This window comes from Hyaena hyaena, unplaced genomic scaffold (assembly GCF_003009895.1).
Source record: "Hyaena hyaena isolate Hyena2069 unplaced genomic scaffold, ASM300989v1 scaffold_124, whole genome shotgun sequence".
NCBI lineage: Eukaryota > Metazoa > Chordata > Mammalia > Carnivora > Hyaenidae > Hyaena > Hyaena hyaena.
Window position 1 is genome coordinate 2,737,601 of NW_024080755.1, and position 24,659 is coordinate 2,762,259.

General features: G+C 50.5%; 1 protein-coding gene across 1 annotated transcript; it reads right to left on the reverse strand.

Annotated features, from left to right (window-relative positions):
• Positions 1-1,186: 1,186 nt before the first annotated feature.
• SFXN4 (sideroflexin 4) lies at positions 1,187-22,699 on the reverse strand. The gene is made up of 14 exons (XM_039237354.1): positions 22,392-22,699; positions 20,916-20,981; positions 19,176-19,250; positions 18,002-18,028; positions 17,861-17,915; positions 15,602-15,627; positions 14,826-14,879; positions 14,684-14,740; positions 14,486-14,551; positions 13,383-13,455; positions 12,042-12,157; positions 8,930-9,015; positions 7,401-7,518; positions 1,187-1,597 (listed from the first exon to the last, which is right to left on the reverse strand). The coding sequence occupies exons 1-14, from the start codon at positions 22,428-22,430 to the stop codon at positions 1,520-1,522; spliced, it is 936 nt and encodes a 311-aa protein (XP_039093285.1). The 5' UTR covers positions 22,431-22,699; the 3' UTR covers positions 1,187-1,519.
• Positions 22,700-24,659: the final 1,960 nt, after the last annotated feature.

Consider the following 24,659-nt stretch of genomic DNA (forward strand, 5'->3'; position numbering starts at 1 on the left):
GAAGCACATAGAAGGGGCACCTAATTCAGAACTGTGTATCCTGGAGGGCTCCCTGGAGGGAGTGATTGATGTCCAAGTGAGGCCTGATGCATAAGCAAGAGTTAATCTGGAGCAGGGAACAGCTGATATGAAGGTCCAGCAAGGAAAGACTGCAGCCCATATGAGGAACAGGGTATGGTCCAAAGTGAGGAAAAGGAGTGTCAGGAGACGAATAAGGTAAAGGCTCTTGCCTGCCTGGTAAGGAATTTGGACTTGAACCTGATGCACCCGGAAGCCAGTGAAGGCTTTCACACAGGTGTTTATCAGAGCAGGCTGAGGCCGGGATCAGAGGAGCCAGCGGAGATAGAATAATGCCAGCAGGGGATGCTGTTGGACTGGGCAGGTGGTGGCACCTGTCCCCTTTGGGCTCAGCTGTTGAATGGGGTTGAGGGCAGGGAGGAGAGTGGGTGATGCCAGTGACCTTGGGTGATGCTACTGTGTCAATGGCAGTGCCATTTCCTGAGATGGGGAGGAAAAGATGGTCTCAAGTGGGTCTCTGAGTGGTGGGGTACAGGGGCCAGCAGGATGGGGGCCTACTGCTCAGGGGAGCAAGCCCCGCGCTGAGTCTGAGCGCCCCGCAGAGTGGCAGTCAGCGTTCAGGTGGGGTGAAGAGCTCTTCTAGCAGAGTGAGGAGAGACCGTCCTTGAAAAAATGTGGCTCAGAACTGACCTTAGCTATTCTAATGAGGCTGGTGACTCCAGGAGTCTCCCCCCACCCCCCACTTCTGGGAAGGAGGGAGGAGGCTGGAGCCGAGGCAGGGAGGCTATGGGGCAGGAAGGCCCTGAGGAAATCAGACTGGAGGGGCCGCCCAGGCCCACGGCTGACCTTGGGAGGAGGCGGGAAGGCTGGGCGTGGGTGGAGAGAGGTCCGCAGAGTCATTGTCTGTCCACAGCCTCGTTTTCACTGTGAGGGAGGAGGCAGGGTCATTCGCCAGTGAGGAGAGGGGAGGTGGACGGCCCAGGAGCAGAGATTTCCAGCCGTCCAAAATGGGAGTAAGCTGAGCAGGGGAGGAGGATTGCTCTGGGGCGGCCTTCAGTGCCCCCAGAGGCTCCCGTCTACCTTGAGGTAGGCCGTCAACTTAATGCCTGGGCCCTGGGCATGAGGGTCCATTTTCCTTTATTTTCGTTTCCTTTATTTTCTCAAATACTCAACTTTCAATAAGTTTATTAGTAATTTCACACTATCCCTTCAGAGGCTGCTGAACAAACACCTAGAAAATCGAATCCTTATCACCCATCCCCTCAGCAACCCCATGGGGGTGGACACACAAGACAGCCTCTTGGTTTCTCTTCTTTCATCCAGGCTGGAAACCCTGGGCACCAGCCTGGAAGGGGTGTTGGCCTGTGTAATTAATTGTAGGCCATCCCAGGGACACAGACCCCTCGGCTCCAGACCTCTGGCAGAGTTCTCGGAACTCACACCTCAAGCAGAGACGAAGGTGTCCAAGCAGGAACAGAAGAAATTCACCGAAAACTCATCCCTATACCCCTCTGTTAAAGAAGAGCTCTGTTTCTTCTGTTGCAGACTGAATTTCCTTTTCAAGATTACTGCACTGTATCTGAAAAACAAAGTTAAATTCTTAATATTTAATATTAGAAACTTTTCTTACCTTAAAAGCCAAGTTTTAATGTGTTTGTTTGTTATCTATTTATTTACTTATTTTGAGAGAGACAGAGCACAAGTGGGGGAGGGGCAGAGAGAGAGGGAGACACAGAATCGGAAGCAGGCTCCAGGCTCTGAGCTGTCAGCACAGAGCATGACACGGGGCTCAAACTCACGAACTGTGAGATCATGACCTGAGCCGAAGTTGGGCGCTCAACCGACTGAGCCACCCAGGCGCCCCAAGAGCCAAGTTAAAAAAAAAAAAAAATTGCAGAACGCATCTGTTTCCCAGTCCAACTTTTTCAGTGATGTCTGATCGATAGCAAAAAAAAAACCAAAACCAAAACCAAAAACAAAACCCAGAACTTCTTGAATACCGTTATGGGGAATTTCAAATATAAACACATGCAGAAAGAATATAATGAACCCTCATCTACTCGTCACTCAGCATTAGTAACAATCTGCCAATCTTCTTTCAGGCAGCATCTCTGATCCCAATTTGGGGGTATTTTCTGGAGTACGGGAAGGCAATTCTCAGACCTGTCAATTTACCTACAGATACTTCTGTATGAAATTCCAAAGGATATTCAGTGTTACGTAACTACTCTGCTGTCATCACACCTAACAAAATGAACACCCCCCAACCCCAATACGCAGCCACGGTTCTAGTCTGACAAGGTGGCAGAAGTACCAGCTTAGTGGAAAAGAGGTTTTGCAGGGCACAAGCTTCCCTGTCAAGGTCATGGGGTTTCCAGACCTGAAGGTTGCTGCAGCCTGCGATGTGTCTGAGAAGATGTGTTGGTCCTGGGCAGGGGCCAGGCAAGAAGGCAGGGCGCCTGGGGCGCCTGGGGGGGCTCAGTCGGTTAAGCATCCGACTTCAGCTCAGGTCGTGATCTCACAGTTTGTGGGTTCAAGTCCCAAATCGGGCTCTGTGCTGATGGCTCAGAGCCTGTTTCAGATTCTGTGTCTCCCTCTCTCTGCCCCTTCCCCACTCATTCTCTGTCTGTCAAAACTGAATAAATGCTAAAAAAAATTATAAAGAAAAAAATAGAAGGCAGGGCACCCACAGCTGGGGACCACCATTCAGCCACCTCCGGGCCCATCTTGGACCAACAAGGTATTTTCATGGTCTAGCAAATGCCAAGGCTTGCTTGAGGGTTGGTGGGGAGAGGCTCAGGAGGGGAGATGGACATTTCCTGCCTCTACTCTGGCCTCTGAGGGCCCCGCCCCTTCAAGCCTTGCATGACCCACTGATGCCTTAAGAGTGGAGCCTGCTTCCTCGGCCTGGCCACACAGGCCCTGCTATCTGGCACCAAGATCTTGCCACTCACACTCAGCGACATGTGGCCAGCTACACGGGACTCCTAGCTCTCCTATACCCCCGCCTGGAACGCCCTCTTTCCTCCCCCATCTCTGCCTGTTCAAAGCCATCCATGTCCAAAGCATACCTCTTCCATGCAGCCTTCCTGGATCAGCCGGCAATTCTCTTCTTTCCCTAATCTCGCCATAGCCTTTTGGTCGTATTTACTTCCTAGTAGGTAACAGTTGTTTCCATATGTGACCCATTACCCTTCGTGCCACCTGCCCCATCTGTTCTCTTCCACAGAAGCAGAATCTTAAACATGTCCAGAATAAAGACCTCATTTCCCAGCTGCCCTTACAATAAGGCTTGGCCACGTGACTAACTTCTGGCCAACGTGATGGAAGTGAAAGTGGCACGTGGCCAAGTGGAATGAGAAAGGTACCATCTGGTACCTTGACGATGGGGCCAAACCCTTGGAATGGTGGCGGGCTGAGCTGGAAGGAATTAGATCCCTGAGGACTTGATGACACACAGCTTCCCTACTGGCCTGGCCGCCTCACGGTAGAGGGCAAAATGGAGCCTCTCACGTCAAGCAGGGACTTGTGTCAAGCAATGACACAAGTAGCCGGAGGTACTGCAGGTACTGCAGGTACGAGATTGTCGCCGGGACCAGCATCCGCTGATACCCCACACTGATAACAAGCCAAACCAGCGGAGCTCTGCAGGGGCCCTTTACAAAGGGTGGATTTTTGCAGCAAACCATCAGACTCTTCCGATGTGACCCCTCTATGACCACCTAAAAAGTAGCTGCCGCCGAAGGCACTGCCGGATTGATCTCGGACCACAACTGAGATCCTTCATGGCTTGAACATAATGAGCAGTAAGTGCCAAGGGGTGACCCCGACTGGGCCGCGGCCTTATCTCAACTGCGCGCCCACAGGCTGACTTCGCGTTTGGTTCGTTAACTTCTGCACCTTTCTGTTACCTTGTTTGTTAAGTGGCTTGTACTATGTTCTGCTCCATGTGCTGTGTAAGAAGCCGAGTTTAATCACATGGGGAAATGTCACCAGGTTTGGAACCCTGAACTTGCTTTTATAATCATGATTCACTTTGCGTGAATAAAGACTGAATAAAGCTGAGCCTTTATTGGAAAAGACACTGGAAAAACACAACTCGTGTGGGCGCCTTCCTAGGGTCATGACACATTTTACGTGAATGAGAAATAAACTTCTACCTTGTTCAGGCTGTTATTTTGGATCTCATTTACAACCGAATGTAATTCTAATTTTTTTTAATTTTTAAGCTTATTTACTTATTTTGAGACAGCATGAGCAGGGAAGGAGGAGAGAGGGAGAGGGAGAGAGAGAATCCCAAGCAGGCTCCGCGCTGCCAGCACAGAGCACCCGAGTTCTATCTCATGAACCTGAGCGATCATGACCTGAGCTGAAACCAAGAATCAGTCAACCGACTGAGCCACCCAGGTGCCCAGATGCAATCCTGGTTGACACAGAGCCCTTTCTTCCCTCTGTCCTGTCTATTGGAGTCACACCTAAGCCAGAAATCTGGGTGTCCCCTTGGATCCCTTTCTCTTTACTTTTGCACTCAATCTGAATGCTCACAAGTTCTAACCTGTCCAATTCAAGTATTTCTCTCTAATCTACTACCCTTGACCTACTCCGAGCCCCCGTCACCTCTGGCCAGAATGCTTCCACAGCCCCCTAGCTGTCTTCCCAGCCTCCAGGATGCACCCCCATCTACACTGTGGCATCCAAAGAGTGATATCTCTATAATGCAGCCTGACTAAGCCACTCCTGCCTTGAAACATCTCCCTCATGGCCTCCGTATAAAGTTCTATCACCATGAGGGGCTGGTGAGATCCCCCCGCCCCCGGCCCCGCCTCTCCAGAGCCAAATAACCTACAGGGGGATTTCCTGTTTCCCCAGAGCCCCAGGCTCCTGTCTGTAAAGTGGGAACACAAACTGCCTTGAAAATCTGTCTTAAAGACAAGAGACTAGCTACCTGGCATAGTCCCCAGGACACAGGAGGTGCTGGATAAACAGAAGCCACACTTACGGGGTGCGGAACACCCTGTGGTCCCTTCCCTCACACTCTAGCCAAGTGGGACCAGAGTGCCCAAGGTGGACCACACCAGAGCTCACCCCGGGCCTGTGTACAAGCCGTGCCCCCAGCCCCTGGCCGTACCAACACTGGCCATTGCCCTATATGTGACAGCCTTCCACCGCGGTCCCACTGTGTCTACAGTCAGCTGCATGTGGGAGTCTCCCCCTCACTGGCCCGCGGACCCGAGCACATCCATTCTGCCCTGGAACTTTAAGTCTAGTGGCCGCCTGGCTCAAGAAGGCCAGCAAGAAAGGCGGCAGCCAAGGGGGAGAGGATCGCCTCCGGTCCTGACCTCTGACAGGCTGTCCCGGACCCAGCCTTCCCGTAAGAAGGACACCCTCGTACCCTTGAGGACATCGAAAGCAGCCACTAGCTGAGGCTAAAATGGTATCATCACAGAGTGAAGAACCAAGTTACTCCAAACATTGGAAAACTCAATTCCACAACCCACAATGATGTGTACACGACAGACTGGAAAGAGACCTGCTTACCTAACAATTTGCTGATTCCAGATTCTGATTCCCCCGTGGCAGCGAAGGGAGCTCTAAAGAAACTCCTTCCCTTGTACCTCTTAAAGCACGACACCCCCACCCTCGGCCAGTCAGGACTCCTGGGCTCTGCGGCTCCCTCTTCTATTTCCCCAATCAATGGCCCAAGTGGCCACATGTCATTGCTTTTTCATAGCTACTGGAGGGCAGGACCCCATCTACTCGCTGCTGACCCCAGCACCCAGCCAGTCTGGCAGGAGAGGGCCTCATCACTGTTTGTGGAATGACAAGAACCCAGGAGGAAGGCACGGCATGGCAGCAGAGAGTGGGAACCCCCTCAAGATGTAAGGACTTCTGTGAATGACCCAACCTGCAGAGAAGCCGTCTCCTTCCCTCCGAGTACCAGTGCAATCAGAAGTAATTATTTGCAAAAGGTTCACTTTTATTACAATCTCATTATAATAAACCACATGTTTTGGGTGGGCCTGTGAGGATTAAAAATACTTTCTAACATTTGATTTTCATGAGAAGCTGCCCGCCCCACCCCGTCCCTGGCCACCCTGGGAGTGAGTATAGCAACTAAGAGGATCTAAAGTTTCTATGTTATGTGATGGCAAAGTTGCCTCAACTAATGATTCTCTGAACCTAAATCTGGGTTTTGAACAAGCTCATTCCATAAATTTAGATGCCTTTGGAGACATCACCAATTTTCAACTTCAGTGACAGAAACAAACATTTGAAATTTTTGGCTAAGAAACGCCAGGAATTGCCAATAGCTGTGACATCAACAATGTCCTTGGTGGCAGCAACAGCCCTTTGTAGAGATACTACTACCTTCAATTCTCTTTAATGGATATGGAAACTGAATCTCACAGAATTTAAACAAACTGACCAAGGTCATGGAGGAGCTGGGAATTTGAATCCAGGTAGTCGAACTCATCATTAATTGTAATACATCCTAGTTTACAGAAGAAGCCACTGTCTGCATGTGAGTGCTTAAAATACATTAAATTAAAAATTCAGGGGCGCCTGGGTGTCTCCCTCGATTAAGGGTCCGAATGTGGCTCAGGTCATGATCTCACAGCTTGTGAGTTCAAGCCCCGTGTCAGGCTCTGCACTGACAGCTCAGAGCCTGGAGCCTGCTTTGGATTCTGCATCTCCCTCTCTCTCTGCCCCTTCCCCGCTCACACTGTGTCTCTCTCTCTCTCAAAAATAAGTAAACATTAAAAAAGAAGGATTCAGGGGTGCCTGGGTGGCTCAGTCAGTTAAGTGTCCGACTTTGGCTCAGGTCATGATCTCACGGTCCGTGGGTTCGAGCCCCGCGTCGGGCTCTGTGTTGACAGCTCAGAGCCTGGAGCTTGCGTCGGATTCTGTGTCTCCCTCTCTCTCTGCCCCTCCTCGGCTCACGCTGTCTCTCTCTCTCTCTCAGAAATGAATACAAACATAAAAAAAAAAAAAAAAAGAATTCAGTCTCTCAGTCACATTAGCCACACAACAAGTGCTCCACCACTAGATGTGGCAAGCAGACACTGGATCGGCACACGTTACACGTTTCCATCATCGCAGAAAGTTCCATCGGCTGAGGCATCACTGTGGAATATTATGAGGTACCTGACAAATCTCAAAGGTTTTTTAAATGTCCCAGAAAAACGCTTCTGATTTATCGCTAAGAAAACCAGAATCTAAAATTGTACAAGTGATCTGGGGTGTGGGATTGAATAACATTATTTTTATACGTTTGTAAACTTCTGAAGGTTTCTTAGAATTATTCATCTTTCTCTTACAACAAGGAGACGAAAAAGGTTTGTTTTTTCATTTTGAGAGAAACTTGAGCAGGGAGCACTCACCCGTTCAATCTGTGGGTACAGACTAAAAGAAACTGGCACCATCAATCCCATTGCTAACACAGTACAAGACAGCTTGAAGGTCCATAATGACCACGGATATTGCCGGAAAAACTGGGTCCTGTAAGAGACAAGGTTACTGGGCATTTATTTAGAGGCTGGCCCCCCCCCCCCCGCTCTAATGGTCTTGCGTGCAGCTGGCCAGGCCCACACCGTGGTTCCCACTCGCCAGCAAACAAGCGATACCAGCAGCTGCACGGATGGAGTACTCCCTGTATGTCAGGCCTGGGGTTAAGCACTTCCCAGGCACTTGGCCATCTGATCCCCAACACCCCTTAGAAGTTTGTATTACCATCGCCCCCTTTTGCACAAACAAGGACACAGCCACCGACCAGTTAAGTTATCATCCGAAATCCCAAGCCTCCAGAGTGAGAGACCAGATCTTAGATGCTGGGCTCTGCTGGCAGGCATGTGACATTCTGACCCAGCCTGGGAGTCAGAGATCCAGGGGCCTGGGTCCAGCTGCGGTCCTGCCACTGATAGACGGCATGGCCTTGGGCAAGTCACCTTCCCTGTCTAAGCCTGGGTTCTTTCCCTTGCAGAATAAAAGGGCTGAGTCAGAAGAGCCACCGAGGTCACGCCAGGTCGGATACTATCATGGCTGTGAGGGCCCACTGGGAAATGAACGCCCCCAGGTCGCTTGTGTCACTAGCGGGCTTCAAGGGACAGACCGGAGGGCCCCAGCTTTCACAGGAAGCCCAGCTCTGACCCAGCCAGACTGGTTTGCAAAGAGCCTGGGCCAGCAGAAATCTCCATAGCCATCCGGCCGGTGGCCCATGGGAGGTAACACTTGGCTCTGAGCAGCATGCTGCTACTTCTAGAAAATACACTCCTTGGGGCGGCTGGGTAGCTCAATCGGTTAAGCGTCCAACTTTGGCTCAGGTCATGATCTCACAGTTCGTGGGTTCGAGCCCCACATCGGGCTCTGTGCTGACAGCTCAGAGCCTGGAGCCTGCTTCAGATTCTGTCTCCCTCTCTCTCTGACCCTCCCCTGCTCACGCTGTCTCTCTCTCTCTCAGAAATAAATTAAAAAGTTAAAAAAAAATTAGAAAACACACTCCCTATGCTGTCCTAACAAAGGCTTTCTCTCTCACCGCGCTGGACACAGGATCGGTTCAGGTGACCCCACATGGGCCAACTGAGTCCTCCCCCAGGGGTTTGTGAACTGAGCAGAAGACACTCCCTGCCTCTGCTGGGGTTTGCTGTGTTTCTATCCCTCCTCAGGATGCACACAGGTAGCTGAGGACGGGGCCTGGGCGAGATTCCAGGCTTAAGGAACGGGCAATGCTGGATTTCCATGCGTGCCCCAAATCAAGCCTACTGTCCTAACTGTGATGAACAGAGCGTAGCAGGAGGGTGACCAAAGAAACTTCTTCCCATCCCTCCCACCAGGCTCGGTGTTTGACGAGTTCTGTAAGGATTTTCAGTGTTGAATATCTGTCCCTTCCCGGGGAGGGGAGTGTGCCTCTTACCTTACAAAAAAGTGGGAGAAGACTTCAGGGATAAAGGCGGAGGTCCCAAACAGCATTATTCTGGACGTCGCTGTATCTTTAACGGCCTAGCGGAAACAGAAAGGAAGCAGCTTAGCACAGGGCACGGGACCATTTCCAGGGATTCTTCGGCAGCTCTCCTTTCTCAGGTGGAGGCAGCCCCACTAGCGCGCAGCGGGAGGGCTGCCAGGGTGGGCGCAGGAGCTACTGGAGACGGGATTTACCTCCCGCTGACTCCACCCAAAGTACGAGCAAAGGCAGCTTACAGAAAAACCGTCACCTAGAACCAAAGGGCAGGCCCCTTGGCGGAAATGCTGGATTTGCCCCCGAGGACCACTGCACGATTTCCTCGCAATCCAGCACAACCCACAGGCCTCCTGATCCAAGCAGCAGCCCAGACATCCCTCCCCCCTCGAGTGGAGGAACCTTCCAGAAGTCCAGCTCAGAGGGCACTGGCCTGGCATCCCACGCACACGTGCCAGGCTCGGATCCACCTGCACACACCCACCTTCTGCTTGTGTACTTAGGTGTGCACAGACATGTAGGTACTGTTGATAACATTTTGTCATCTTTTCTATGATCTACACCACTCTATTTGTCGAACATTTAAACATGTTATTTACTGCATGGGTTACACATGCACCAAGTCATGTGGACTCCAGGGCAACATAAGAGACTTTCCAGGGAAATTCCGACTATGGATGACACTTGCACGTTAACGTCAGAACCCCAGCCCCGGGTGAGGCACGGCTCCGCGGACAGCATTGCTCTGCACAAGATGAACTGGCACGCACGCCACTGTCCCCTCCCAACCCCGTCTCTTCCACTTCTGGCTTCCCAGGACATGCCTACAGCCAGCCTTCTGGGGTCCCCGCCCGTGCCCAGCAGCCCTGCTCTCTGCTTCCCAAACAGATGCCCATCTCATCCGATTCCCCCGCAGGGACAGAGAGGCCGAGGACGGGTGGCGCTTAAAATAAACTTTCAGGAAAAGAAAATAAAACTGCTCAACTTCGGGAAGAGAAAAGCAGCTGCTGAGTGTGGTGTGTTTCGACGTCAGCGGGGGCGAGGTCAGCCCCTCTCTGCTTGTGTGCCAGGGGAGGACACTGTGAACCAGACACCCATACTGAGGGCACTGGGAGACGTGTTGCACTTGGCAGCTGAGTGCCTTCCAAGCCCAGGCAAGGGGAAACAACACGGGTTGGCCCCTGAAACCTGGTCAAAGGTGCCCGGTTACGATCAGATATTGCTGGTTGCGTAGTTTCTGAAATTTTAGCCAAAGAAAATAAACCTTCTGGTGACAAGGAAATGTTGAAAGAATGCTTATGCTTACGCACAGTTGCAGACACTATTCTTTTTTTTTTTTTAGAGAGAAAGAGTGTGCACACATGCACAAGGGGGAAGGACAGGGGCAGAGGGAGAGAGGGAGAGAGGGGGAGAGAGAGAGAGAGAGAAAGAAAGAGAATCGTAAGCAGGCTTCATGCTCAGCTCAGAGCCTCATGCAGGCTCGATCCCACGATTCTGGGATCATGACCTGAGCCAAAATCAAACCTCAACCGACTGAGCCACCCAGGCGCCCCAGTAAATTTTTTTTCTTTTTTTCTTTTTCTTTTTTTTTAAAGCAGACCTTCAATCTTTTACCATAAGTTGGCCTTCATGCAAAAATGAAGCTCCTCCTGGACAGACAGACTAGACACCCTGACAGCTGGGCCTGAGGCTGCCTCCCCTGGGAGGCTGAGAGCTCCTGGCTCCTGGGGGAAGGGAGGCTAAGGCCAAGGGCATGGCTGTGCGGAGCCTCACACGGCACCTGGAGGGCATGAGGAGCCAAGGAGCAGCTCATGGATTAAACACTTGCTCTCAGGGCATGGTGGGGGGGGAGAGGGAATGCTCAATCGGTTGGGCATACTGACTCTATTTCAGCTGGGGTCATGATCCCAGGGTCGTGGGATCGAGCCCCACGTTGGGCTCTGGACTGAGCGTGGAGCCTGCTTGGGATTCTCCCTCTCCCTCTTCCTGTCTGTCCCTCTCCCCCAGGTTTGCTCACTCTGGCTCTTAAAAATAAAAGACACCTGCTCTCATTCTTCTGAGCAAACCATTCGCGGCAGCCCTAACGCCCTGCAGGTAAAGGGAGCCCCTGAAGGCAGATGCAGACAGGTGTCCCTCTACATAAGGACTGGAGCAAAAGTTGAGAGCAGCCTTATGCATGACAGCCCCAAACTGGACACAACCCAAATATCCGCGAGATTTCTTCTTCTTTTTTTTTTTTTTTTTTTTTTATTTTTTTTCTAGGAGAGAGAGAGAGAGAGAGACAGCGTGAGCAGGGGAGGGTCAGAGAGAGAGGGAGTCACAGACTGAAGCAGGCTCCAGGCTCTGAGCTGGCAGTCAGCACAGAGCCCGACGCGGGGCCCGAACCCACGAACCGCGAGATCATGACCTAAGCGAAAGTCGGACGCTTAACCGACTAAGCCACCCAGGCGCCCCCCGTGAGATTTCTTAAAGACAAAACCATGAAGACATAAAGCAGATCAGTGTTTCTCTGGGGCCCAGGGTGGGAGAAGAGACTGACTCAATGGGCACAAGGGAGATTTTTACGATGAGAATGCTCTAGACTACGGGGATAGCTGTATAACTGCTTAAATTTAGGCTGAAGTCGGAGGCTTAACCAACTGAGCCACCCAGGTGCCCCCCAAAGAAGAAATTCTGCCTCAAGACCACAGCACCGGCTCCCTGGTTTCCAGCCTGTCGATCTGGTCTACACTTGACCAACCTATGAGCCCTACAATGGAATCAGCCTGTTACTTAAAATACATACATACACACACACACACACACACACACACACACACACACACACACACACACTACTGGTTCTGTTTCTCTGGAGAATCCAGACTAATTGCACATCAGTGATGCAAAATGGAAACATTATTGTAAACCTCACAGTGCACGATGGAGAACCGCTGTCTGCAAGAGGGAAAACATGATTGGGAAAGGTGAAAGGGAGATAGGGCTTGGGTACCAGTTTCTGTTTCTCAAATAGCAAACTCAATCATCCACCCAAGAGGCAAACCAGCTAAGGCTCCATTGTGTCCCTTACCTTTGCGCCGGCTTTTCTGGAATAGCCCATGACATTGCCTTCCTTGTCCATGACTTCAATCCCTCGAATGGGCTCAAGACTTCGGGCTGCAACAACATTCATGGCACTGATGTAGGCTGTGGACGTAGAGAGGACAATGCATAGCAGAGGGTGAGTTTGGTCCAGTGAAGAACACCTTTTCTGGTGTCGAGCCTCCTTCTCTGATGGCTATGCTCCCCTGCCCTCAGGCGGTCACCTGGCCAGCCCAGCTCTGTCCTGGGGCGGTGGAGCTGGGACAGAAATGCTGGCTTCCCAGTCGTGGGTCCTGCCCATGAGCCGGCACCGGGTTTCAGCACCCCTGAAAGTCCGGCCCAGCTCCCCAGGAGGATTCCAGGAGAAACCCCGGGCTCCTTGAAATACACCCCCCTTCTTTGCTTTAGCTGGTCTGATCAGGTTTCTATGACATTTCCCCAAATTTTACCGCTGACATCATTCCATCAACTCTTCAAACCGTTAGTAGGATTTCCAGAGTCAAATATGGAGTGTGAACTAGGGAATCTGCAGGCTGGCACTTAAAACGCTTAATGTCTCCGTTGCTCCCACTGGAGTCTGCCCACCAGGCTGGGGTCCCCTATACTGCCACCTACTCCCTGTGTGACCCCAGGACAGTTACTTAATGTTCCTCTCCTTCTGTAAGAAGAGGACCCAGGGGCGCCTGGGTGGCTCAGTCGGTTAAGCGTCTGACTTCGGCTCAGGTCATGATCTCATGGTTCATGGGTTCGAGCCCCGCGTCAGGCTCTGTGCTGACAGCTAGCTCAGAGCCTGGAGCCTGCTTCCGATTCTCTCTGACCCTCCCCTGCTCACACTGTCTCTGTCTCTGTCTCTCCACATTGGGCTGTGCTGACAGCCAGCTCAGAGCCTGGAGCCTGCTTCTGATTCTCTCCGACCCTCCCCTGCACACACTGTCTCTGTCTCTGTCTTTCTCTCTCTCAGAAGTAAATAAAACATTTTAAAAAATTAAAAAAAAAAAAAAAGAAGAAGAGGCCTCAGCCTCCTCTTCTATAAATGGACTAACGATACAGCTACCCATCCTTTTTTTGTCAGGATTGAGTGAAATAATACACTCACAGGGCTTGCACACCCTTGAAAATGTAATTTGTGTTCATCTTTTGACAATGGAGAGGATACCTACAGAGCAAGTGTCGCCTCAAACCAAGGACCTAATTTGGCCCGGGCTGGGGGGGGGGCCCGGAAAGCTACAAACAGAAGCTGTCATCAGTCACAATGTGGCCAAGGGAGCTGGCTGTCCTCAAAGACGAAGGAAGGCTCAAAGACCACAAAGACTGCACGCTTCCTGCTTACTCAGAATGATGACGGGAAGGGCTTTTTTCAATAACGTGTTATTCAGTCGCATCTGGAGCAAACGAGGGAGTAACTAGGAAAACAAGAGAGAAAAATCATTATTGCCTGGGGCCAAAAAATCCCCGGAACATACTCAACAGCCTAGTTCCTGGCCCAGGTCAGGCCATTGCAAATGCTCCCCGTGTGTTTTTTTGATTCATGCGACGCTGAGGTGTTCTTCTGATCATCAGCGGAACACACGGAGGCTTAGGGAGGTTACATAACTTGTACAGTATCACTGAGCTACTAAGAATTGGAGCCAGGATACCAACCCAGGCTTATCTGACTCTAGCATCTGCATTTTTTTTTTTTTAAATATTTTTATTTATTTCTAGGATAGAGAGAGAGACAGCGTGAGCAGGGGAGGGTCAGAGAGAGAGGGAGTCACAGACTGAAACAGGCTCCAGGCTCTGAGCTGGCAGTCAGCACAGAGCCCGACGCGGGGCTCGAACCCACGAACTGCGAGATCATGACCCAAGCGAAAGTTGGACGCTCAACCGACTAAGCCACCCAGGCGCCCCTAGCATCTGCATTTTTAACCATCACAGTACCCTGACATCCAAAGCAATATACGATGTGTACAACATGTTTATCTAGCCTAAATAAATTTTTTTAAAAGGTAAGAGTACTGAGTTTATGCCTAGAAACTTGAGATACCCGTATGCTTATTTGGGGGGTGGGGGGGCAGGATTACAGGTGACCATTTCCTTTCTTATGTCTTAGTCATACTTTCTAAGTTGTTTGAATTGAGGAGGTGCCCGGGTGGCTCAGTCGGTTGGGTGTCCGACTCGATTTCGGCTCAGGTCATGATCCCAGGGCCACAGGATCGAGCCCCATGCCGGGCTCCATGTTGAGCACGGAGCCTGCTTGGGATTCTCTCTCCCTCTCTCTCTGCCCCTACCCTGCTGGCACACGCTCTCTCTCTCTCTCTAAAAAAAATTTTTTTGAATTAAAAAATGAAAATTAAAAAAAATAGTTTGAGTTGAAACATAAATTTGTCATTCAGAATATGTTGTTTCGTCCTGAGGAATAAATAAGATGTGACAGATTTTTAAAATACCCACTCCAAAAAAGGATGAAGAAGCAATTACTCCTGTCCCTAGTAATAGACTCTCATGTGGGCGACGATTCTAAGGAAAAAACAAAAGTACATACTTAGCAAATACCACAGTTTTACCCTGGAAGGATAATTAAAACAAACAAACAAAACTCCAAAAGAAGTAACACAGAACTGCATATCCCCTGGGCCTCGGAATACTCACATAACTTGCGTTTCCATTGATGATGTTGAACCCCGTAATGTAGGTATAGAAGGAAACCTGCAGAGAGACGGAGGCAAGCCGATCACACCTTGGTTTCGAGCACAAAAGAATTCAGTCATCATGAAATTGAAACAGTTGTTACCTGGGGTAAAATCAGGGACTTCAGACTTTTCACTGACAGCATCGACAAAAAGAGCTTTTAAGAAAATAAAGCAAAGTATTAAGTGTTTTGTAGAGCCGCCGAGGCAAAGAACTTCCCGGGGCAGGGGATGCAGAAATGAGCCCCCCAGGAGCTGGGACAAGGGGGGAGGGTGCAGATGCAGGAGGCTACCGGGCAGTGGGGGACGCCTACGGGACACTGAGGACACCCGGGAATCGCACAGGGGTCCTTGCCTCCACGACGGGCATTGCAGCAGAGCAGCTGAGAAGTATGCACTTGCCAGCGGGTGCAGACACAGGACAGGTGTGGGAGAAGTGACGGCGGAATGCTGTCACTTTGTGAAAGCACCTTGTGAGAGTCAAGGTGGGACAGCCTCGCTGGGGGGTGGGGAGGGGCAATGCCAGGTCCCAGGAGAGGGCCTGTATTGGGGGGGGAGTAAGGGAGAGAAGGTCATGGACACTCATGTGCGCTTGCAGCAGGGAGCATGTCATCCACCTTGCAGTGCTCTGAGCACAGTAGGCATCCAAAGAAAGGACGACCTTGTGACACGGGAACCTTCAAGGGGCCCAGATGCCCGACTGGATACGTGGGGGGGGAGTGTGTGTGCAGGGTGAAAATACAAGAATAGCAGACAAGGGTCAGGCGATCCACAACCACCAGGCAGTGGCGGGACAGGGCTCCAGGGCTGGCGAACATGAACCGGGGAGGTTAGGAGATGAGTGGACATCTTCCCAAACCCGGGGTCTCAGCTGACTCACCATGGGTGCTGTGAAAGGCAGGAGAGCTGGCGAAGGAAGAGAAGAGGGTCAGTGACTGCAGCAGCCTTGGCGGCAGGCGGAGACAGGAGGCCAGGAAGGGGCGCGCCCACCGAGAACCTCCGCTCCCGCGCTCTGAAGGCACAGACACCAAAGGACAGCCTTTGCCCATGCTTTCATTTTTCCTAATAACTATGTGCATATGGCAAGTACGTCAATCAGCACAGCACCCAAGGATCTAACGAGGTGCCCTTCCGCCTTCCCAGGCCCTCTCACTCAGGGCAAGCGCTGTGAATCCGCACCTGTGCGACCTTCCGCACCAACTTAGCACATCTGTGATTCGGTCATTTATTTATTTAAAAAAATATTTTTTTTAACATTCATTTATTACTGAGAGATAGAGCATGAGCTGGGGAGGGGCAGAGACAGAGGAGTGACACAGAATCCAAAGCAGGCTCCAGGCTCTGAGCTGTCAGCACAGAGCCAGAATGGGGGGGGGCCTCAAACCCACTAACCATGAGCTCATGACCTGAGCCGAAGTCGGATGCTTAACTGACTGAGCCACCCAGGCGCCCCTGTGATACGGTCATTTATAATAAGACATCTGGATTTACTCTTCGTCCCTGTTCTTAGCACAGAGACGGTAATACCCTTGGGTTTCCTCAAAGAGAACAGCAGTGAAGGAGAAATGAGTGTCTTTTTTTTTTTTTTTACTCCCAACGAGCCCCTGTCCCACTCACCTGAGTTTATGTTAATATGGTGACTTTGGAAAGGCCCCCAAGAAGGGGCTGGTTGCCAGGGGAACCAGCGGGCGTGCAGTGAGGTTGGACTTACCTCCACCTCCGGGGAGGGGCAAGGGGCTGGAGGCGGGGCTAGCCACAGGGCCCAGCGGGTGCTGGCACAGAGAGGCCTGGGGAGGGTGCGGAAGCTCTCTCCTCCCCAGCCCACCTTGCCTGGAGCATGTCTTCCATCTGTTCCCGAGCTGTAGCCTTTCGTAATAAACAGCTAATCTAGTAAGGAAACGGTCTTCCTGAGCTCTGTGAGCCATTCTAGTAATTTCAAACCCCGGGAACTGCGCGTGGGAACCTCCAGTTTACCGCAGGTTGGTCAGAAGCACAGGTGAGAACCTGGCCTTTCAGTTGGCCTCTGAGGTGCGGGTGGTCTCGTGGGTCTGGGCCCTTAACCTGTGGGGTCTGTCGTGGTCTCCAGGTCCACAGTGTCGGAACTGACTTAAAACTGCAGGCACCTGGGTGGCTCAGTACATTGAGCGTCTGATTCTTGATTTTGGCTCAAGTCATGATCTCACAGTTGGTGAGTTTGAGCCCCGTGTCAGGCTCTGTGCTGATAGCTCTGACAGTACAGACAACCTGTTAGAATTATAAAAAACTCAGGAGAAGACAAGTCGTAAGAAGGGGCTACTGCTTGGGATTCTCCTCTCTCTCTCTCTCTCTGCCCTTCCCCTGCTCGTTCTCTCTCTCAAAAATAAATAAACATTAAAAAAAAAAAAAAAAAACTGCAGGCTCCCTGGCTGGTGTCACAGAATTGAAGGCTGTAGGAAAAGCCTGTACATCTGGTGTCAGAAGCGAAGCATTAAAAGGAGAGACAAGAATGCACTTCCCTCGCGAGATGCAAACTCCCACATTCGCTCGTGCTCTCTCACGCTCACGGCACTTATTCATACTAACAGGATGACTATATACTGTTTTGTATTTTGTCTTTTTTCCCGTTAACGCTAGTTCCTGGAGACCCACTCTTCCACAACAGCATGTAGGATTTACCTCATTCATTTTAATAACTTATTTAACTATAGTCTGAATTGTTTATAACAGAATTTATGGTTAAAAGGGCCCTGTATGATCATGGGTTTTATTCCCCTCATCATAGTCAAGATATGAGAGAGAGGATAGATACTACATGGAATCCAAAACACTTATGAGTTACCAGTTCTAGAACCATCATCAGTAAAATGATGGGCTTCGTTTCATAGCAGATGACAGAGCAAAGCAGGTTTCAGACCCAGGCCTGTGCCCTCACCCCCAACCTTCCCGATCTTTCCACAGCACTGGACGCAGCTCTGGGCCCCGAACCTGCTCTTCTCCACTATCAACCCCTAGACCCTTCAAACATCCTTTTTAAGCTGTGGTTTCCAGACTCAGTGTCGGAAATGCTTCTAGGAAAGAAAAAAATAAGGCAGAGTTTTTTTTTTTAACTGTTACAAATCATGGTTTCTCAACCCACTTGTGAAAATTAGAATCCACTCACCTGCAGGTCGAAAAGGAACCGGGATCAGTTTGCTGGTGTCAGGATGCACTGTTGACTTCACAAGAGCAAACACAAGGGTCAGTCTGATGCTTGGTTTTGTTATTGCAGCAGGCTAGAAATTAGCAAGGGGCTGAAACTTACAAGACTTCTCTTCCAAGCTTCTTGTACCTAAAAAGAGAAAAGAAAAAACAAGCAATAGCTTTTAAAGGTGAATTGGCAGGGAAAAAGAAAAAAAAAATCTCTCCAGTCTCATTTCTGAGGCCGCCTTTACTCTGCCTTTTAGGGAGTGGAGGCCAGAACTGTTCAATGCCACATGGACAGAATAAATCAAAATAGATGAATCAGGGGCGCCTGGGTGGGTCAGTGGGGTAAGTATCCGACTTCCGCTCAGGTCATGATCTCGTGGTTCCTGAGTTCGAGCCCCACGTCGGGCTCTGTGCTGACAGCTCAGAGCCTGGAGCCTGCTTCAGATTCTGTGTCTCCATCTCTGTCTATCTATTCCTCCCCCTCTCACACTCTGTCTTTCTCTCCCTCAAAAATAAATAAACATCAAAAAAAATAAATAAAAGCCAAAATAAATGAGTCTAATGAATCAAACAAATGAACTAACAATAAGTAATGAGATGATTCACAGAAAGAAAACAGCCAGAACATTAAAAAGTCCTGAATCTCTTAGCTTGGAGAGGACTCAAGGCCAACACCTTATCCTTCAGGTAAGTCCCTGAATCTAGCCTGCCCCTGGCCCAGAGAAAAGCAGGCAAGGTGACACGCCATGCCATTAGCCAAGGCACCTGCATCTGAGTCAGGCTGTGAGCCCAGAGGCCGTATCACGTCCATTAAAACACACACACACACACACACACCCCTAACTAAATATGTGAGCTTTTCTCACGGGACTGATGTCTGTGGGCTCTGGAAAGCTCCATCTGCTGCAAGGTCGTTGGGCAGGAGTGTAATCCTGACCTGGACCACTGCCTCTACTGGGAAATAGATTCTGTCTTCAGACGCCTGCCTGAATCCTGGAGTTTGCTATGGGACTCCAGGGATCAGCCACAGAGAATCCCCACTAATATCTGGGCACAGGAGGAGCCCTATGTTTTTTTCTCCTAATACTAGTTCCTTCTGCTAGCAATCTGGTTTACAAGAATGAATCCTAACTACATTAAGAAAAAAAAAAAACCCAATCCAGTTTTAAAAAAGCGGATCCCCTGGGCAGTGTTTACTATGACAAGACGCCACCTGATTTCAGACCACGCAAAGCAGAATCTCTTGAAGGCAACCACATCCAACCTTGAACCAGGCACAGGAGACATACCCTTCGGTCCTCCAAGTCACGTAGGGACGCATCTTCATTTGTTAACAATAGTTGCCTTGATTTTTCTATTTTTTCCTATAATCAGAAGGAGAAATAATCAAGCCATGCTCTCAGCATTGTCGAGATTTATCTAACAATCGATAGACAGGCTCCTTCACATCTGATTTCAGTGCGACACACTGACAAGGTTCTCTACTCCCTTAGAGTATCCGTGAGGACAGTCCCGTGTGTCACTCAGATCCAGAGCTTCCAGCCTCCCAGACAGCTTCAGCAGCTCAAGCCACCAGTACTGCCACCTCCCTCCCCGTTCTGATGTCAGCTGTCTCTGTGAATGCCACCATCATCTGCTTGCCTTCGAGAGTCACACTCCCAATCCCCTCCCCCAGAGTTAACAACTGTAAACTTTCGGTTATATTTGTTTCCAATTTTTCTTGTTTTTTCTTTTCCCCCAAAAAGCCATTGCCCGCAATCTCATGTCTCCCTGTTCTATCAGAGAGAACCACTATTATGAGTTCAAGGTACTAACTTCCAGTCCACTTTTTTATACTTCTACGAATATGAATACATGTATCCATAAACAAAGATGCTGTATTGGTTCTTTATATTGTAATCTGCATAAATGTTGTCCTGTATGCATCTTGCTTTCTCCACTTAACATCGTAGATGTTTTCCCTTTAACATCATATTCTTTGCGTTTCCACGTATAATATTATACGTCGATAACTAGATCATCACTTTCAACGTCTATTAGTATTCCACCGTATGAATAGGCCACATTATATTTCTCTGTTTCCCTACTGATGAGCATTCAGGTTGTTTTTCTCTATTACAAATAGGCTGTGGGGCGCCTGGGTTGATTGGCTGGTTAAGTGTTCGACTTCAGCGCAGGTCACGATCTCACGAACCTCGTGTCCGGCTCTGTGCTGACAGCTCAGAGTCTGGAGCCTGCTTTGGAGTCTGTCTCCCTCTCCCGCTGCCCCTCCCCCGCTCACACTCCGTCTCCCTCTCTCCCTCAAAAATAAATAAAACATTAACAAAATGAAAATAATAAACATAAAAATAAATAAACAAGGCTGCATGGAACATCTTGAGTGCAAGGATGGGAGTGTCCTGTGGACCTCCTCCTCTTCAGCCCAAAGCCACACATGGTTCAGATGCTGGTCTTCTACTGGGACAGCTGAGCCATTCCCTGAACAGCTCACCTCACCTACAGTCTGGTCCCCATGATCCCTTGCCACAAGGCTACCAAAGAGACCTTCTGAAACACAGCCTCACCACCTGACCCTGTAGGCTAAATGCAAACTCCTCTCATCTGAATAACACACAAGGCCCTTCAGGAACTGCCTGTTTAAGCTGCAGCACTGACCCGACTAGCTGCTCCCTCCCCTGGGCTTTGCTTACAGTCCCTTCTATCTGACCTTCCCTGTCTGCCCCCTTCCTCTGGCCTTCCCCCTCCCTTAGAACCCTAGGTCAAGGTCTGTGACCACCTCTGCCAGTCTGTCCTCCATGACCAGGGATGATTGTTTTGATCCCTTTTGAACCGCCAGCAGCTGGCCCAGAGCTTGGAATGACCTGTCATTTGCTTACCCACCTTCCAATCTAACAAGCTCGTTCTGAAGGAAGAAACACATGATAATATGCAAAGATTCTGTTTCCACTGCTTTCAAAAGGGACACACAGTCTTCCCGTTTCAGAATAAGATGTGAAGGGCATTATCTCAGAAAACAAGGAAATACTCACAATTGAAATGACCAAATTTGTAGGATCCAATAATTCAGTCCACTGAACAAATCTCTGAATAAAAGACTGGAGAGGGAGAGGAGCACCGGAGAGGTTCATGGTGGCAGGAAAAAAAAAAGATATATGGTAATCGTAACGGTGAACATAAGTTCGGTTTTTTGTTTTTTGTTTTTTTTGGTGAACATAAGTTTTGTGACCCTAACAGAGACTCTAACTGCAATTCCTGTAATGCCCCCATTTTCCGGGTGAGGTAAAGCTCATCACGGACTCAGGAAAACCCGGCCAGGCCCAAATCCAGCAGCATGTGCTCTTAACTACTCCAATATCAAATTACTCTCGAGGGTTAAAAGCTCAGACTCTGGGGTCAAATGGGCCTATCTATGTTCACATCACACAAATGACCTCCAACCAATTATCTAGAAAGTTCTCAGCTTTTTCTTTACTCTCTTATCATTGTTCTAAGACTCTAAACTGGAGTCATAAAGAACGCGTCACCCCAGCTAGGCCTCAATAAAGGCAGCTCCGTTCACATGTGGGCAGAGGAAGCATGATTGGCTCCCACCCCCCCAACCCCACCAACTTTGCAATGGTTTTGCCTTCCAGTCCTGGCTCTGCCAGGAAAGCTTGAGTTCCCTGTCCCTTTTCAACTTCCCCACTTAAGAAAACCAGGCTAGGCCCTCCTTCCGGTAAGGCTGAAAGAGAACACCCTAAAATTGTACTGTCCAGTTAGCCCCATGTGGCTCTGAAATACGGCCAGGCCAAACTGAGATGGTCTATGTGTTAAAATATACACCAGATTTCAAAGATGTAAAAAAAGGTTATAAATATCTCAATAATTTTTACGTTGATTACGTGTTGAAATGTTAATATTTTGTATTTGTTGGGCTAAATACACTATACTGTTAAAATTAATTTCTGTTGCTTCTTGTTACCCTTTGGAATGTGGCTGCTAGAAAATTTTTAATGACCTATATGGCTTCCATCGTGTTTCTATTGGACAGCGCCACCCAGTCACCGCCGGGAGGCGGGGCCCACGCTACTCCCTGTCCACGGCTGCCCACAGACCTTGTGTCATCGGAGTGGCTGAGCCTAGAAGGTTAGGAAGGGGTGGGGTGGGGGGGGTCCTGGGAGCACCTGTTTCTCTCCAAGCTGATGCTCAACAACAGCTTAGGAAGCAGAGGGCAGACTCCTGCAAGGCGGGGCCTGACTCCTCAGGACGATGGGTAAAGTGACCTTGTGGCGACCCTCGCTAGCCAGGCCTGGGGTCGCGGTGGCACGCGGTGACAGCCCCGGCTGTCGGCCTCCCGCAGGCTTCGGTTTCCCTTTCGTCCCCTCCCGGGGTCTGCGGTGGGAAGGCGGCTGGTGCGACCACGTGGCCTGCCCAAGGTCATCGGGCCAGCCGGCGGCGACTCCAGCCAGCGACTTCACTCGGCCCAGGACCTCCCCGCCCCCAGCCGCGCCGGGCCCGGGCCGTACTTGGCGTTGGGTCATCCAGAAGCGCACGTTGGGCTCCATGCGGGGCCGCGCTGCTGCTCCCGGCGAGCCGCCCGGCCCCGGCGTTTCCTGCTCCTCTGCTCCTCTCCCTGGGACCTGCGTGGTGGAGGGAGACCGCCGCCACCCGGCCAGGCGCGGAGGAGGAGCCAGGCGGCGTGCCCCGCCCCGGGCGCGCGCGCGTCCCCGGTTCCCGCCGCCCGGTTCCAGGCTCGCCCGCTGCTCCGCGTCGCCGCGCGCCAGGGCCAGAGCCCGGGGCGCCGGGTGTTCCCGCTGCCCGCTGTCACCACGCGCCAGCGTCCCAGATCCCACGCCTCCACGCCGCCCCGGGTCCCCGTGCGCTTCCTATCCCCCGCACCTGCCCATCCTCCCACAGACCAAGTCTTCCCAAGCTTACCCTCCCTTTAGGGTAGCTGGACCGCTTCCAGGTTGGAGGGGTCACCTATGGACCGCCCCCTCCCCGCCTCACAGTACCTACTGAGAAGAACCTGAATCTTACTCGGATGACAGGTGCGCCAAACTTTTGGACATTACTGTGGAAAATCTTTAATTGCCCTTAAAGTTCAGCGTACAGGGCACTGGGGATAGTCAGGGTTGGCTACTTACTTTTCACGGTGAAATTTGAGTGTGGCACCCCCCATTTGAAAAAGAGTGAGAGTTTCAAAAAGTCAACGTCCCGAGCATCAAACCAGGCCCAGGGCCCTTCTAAGTGTGGGGCCCTGCTCCTGCCGGTGAAAGGCACACCGCCTGCAGTGCAATCTCCCAACTTTTTCTCCAGCACCGGGGCAGATTCAGTTCCTTCCTCTGAATACCAGATCAAGTAGGGTCTGGCTGCAGAGAAGAAATGCACCTGCCTTCCTCCTGCTGCTGCCTCCCCTGGGGTGCTGGCCCCGCACTGGGGTGTGTGAGGGTTACCTGTGTTTGTTGAATGTGTGTTCCTGAATGTTGAGGGAGTTCAGAGGTCTTCAGGGGTCTAGGGTGGAGAACTGCTAACTTTGTAATATTTTTTTTTAAATGTTTTATTTATTTCTAGGAGAGAGAGAGAGAGACAGCATGAGCAGGGGAGGGTCAGAGAGAGAGGGAGACACAGAATCTGAAGCAGGCTCCAGGCTCTGAGCTGGCAGTCAGCACAGAGCCCGACGTGGGGCACGAACCCACGAACCGCGAGATCATGACCTAAGCGAAAGTCGGACGCTTAACCGACTAAGCCACCCAGGCGCCCCGAGAACTGCTAACTTTGGATGGCATTGGTGAAGTCAATATAAATGGGTCTCTTTACTCATCTGTAAAATGAGGACAATAATTGTACCCATTTTAACGTTTTGTTGTGGACCAAATGGGACGAAACATGTAAGAACCCTAACATGACACAGAATCCATAGGAAAAGCTCAGTTTGGACCTTTAACAGCCAGCTGGCCTCCTCTGTCCCTTGCCTTGTCTTGCGTTCCCCTCCAGGGACATGAAAGCTTAAGGTTTTCTACAGGCAGATGTGAATTTGGGCCCCTTTTGCTCAGCTCACCTGGCTCACTTTTCAATAACATCAAGGGTTCATCTCGTTTTCCAGGAAGTCCGTCCCCACGCCCATGGTGGGGTAAGGTCCCCCTTGTCAGTGCCCCCTTGTGCCCCAGGAACGCACCCGCTGCGTACTGTGCCGTAGCATTCAGCACACCCGTATTCTGCTGGCTCTCAGCGTCTCTTCCCTGGACCCTTACAGTCTAGTCTTAACAAAGGAGCCAGAGTGATCCTCCTAGAACAACTTGCTGGGATTCTGGTCAGTCAGAACCTTAGAAGAGACCTTCTAAATCCCTAGAAGAGAATCCAAAGTCCTTAGTTTGTCCACAACGCACTCCGGGCTCCCCATGACTATTCTCCTCCTTCACCACTGCAGTCTCATGGCCCCTTAGATTCTTCACCCATTCCACGCCTGCTCTTGCCTCAGGCCTTTTGCACTTGCCAAACTCTTTGTCCATCACCTCTTATCCCCCTAACTTAATTTTCTACATGTTTTATCTCACTTGATCCTCATCAAAACCCCAATAGGATAATTATTGCCCTCATTTTACAGATGAGAAAACAGACCTGGATGTTGACTTTAAGGCCTTAAGGCCTTCCTGACGACCCTATCTACAATAATCTCAATTTTCTGCTCTAGCCCCCTGACCCACTTTATTTATCTTTCAAACATTCTATGTATTTTTATTATACTTATTGGGTTTCCCTCTCTGGAACATAGCTGCATGAAGGAAGGGGGT

Coding starts and splice junctions, on each gene's coding strand:
- SFXN4 (XM_039237354.1), bottom strand. CDS start 22,430: ATGGAGCCCAACGTGCGCTTCTGGATGACCCAACGCCAA. Junction 14,741..14,825: donor AGTCCCTGATTTTACCCCAG/GTAACAACTGTT, acceptor GTCTCTCTGCAG/GTTTCCTTCTATACCTACAT. Junction 14,552..14,683: donor TCAATGGAAACGCAAGTTAT/GTGAGTATTCCG, acceptor TTTTTTCCTTAG/AATCGTCGCCCACATGAGAG.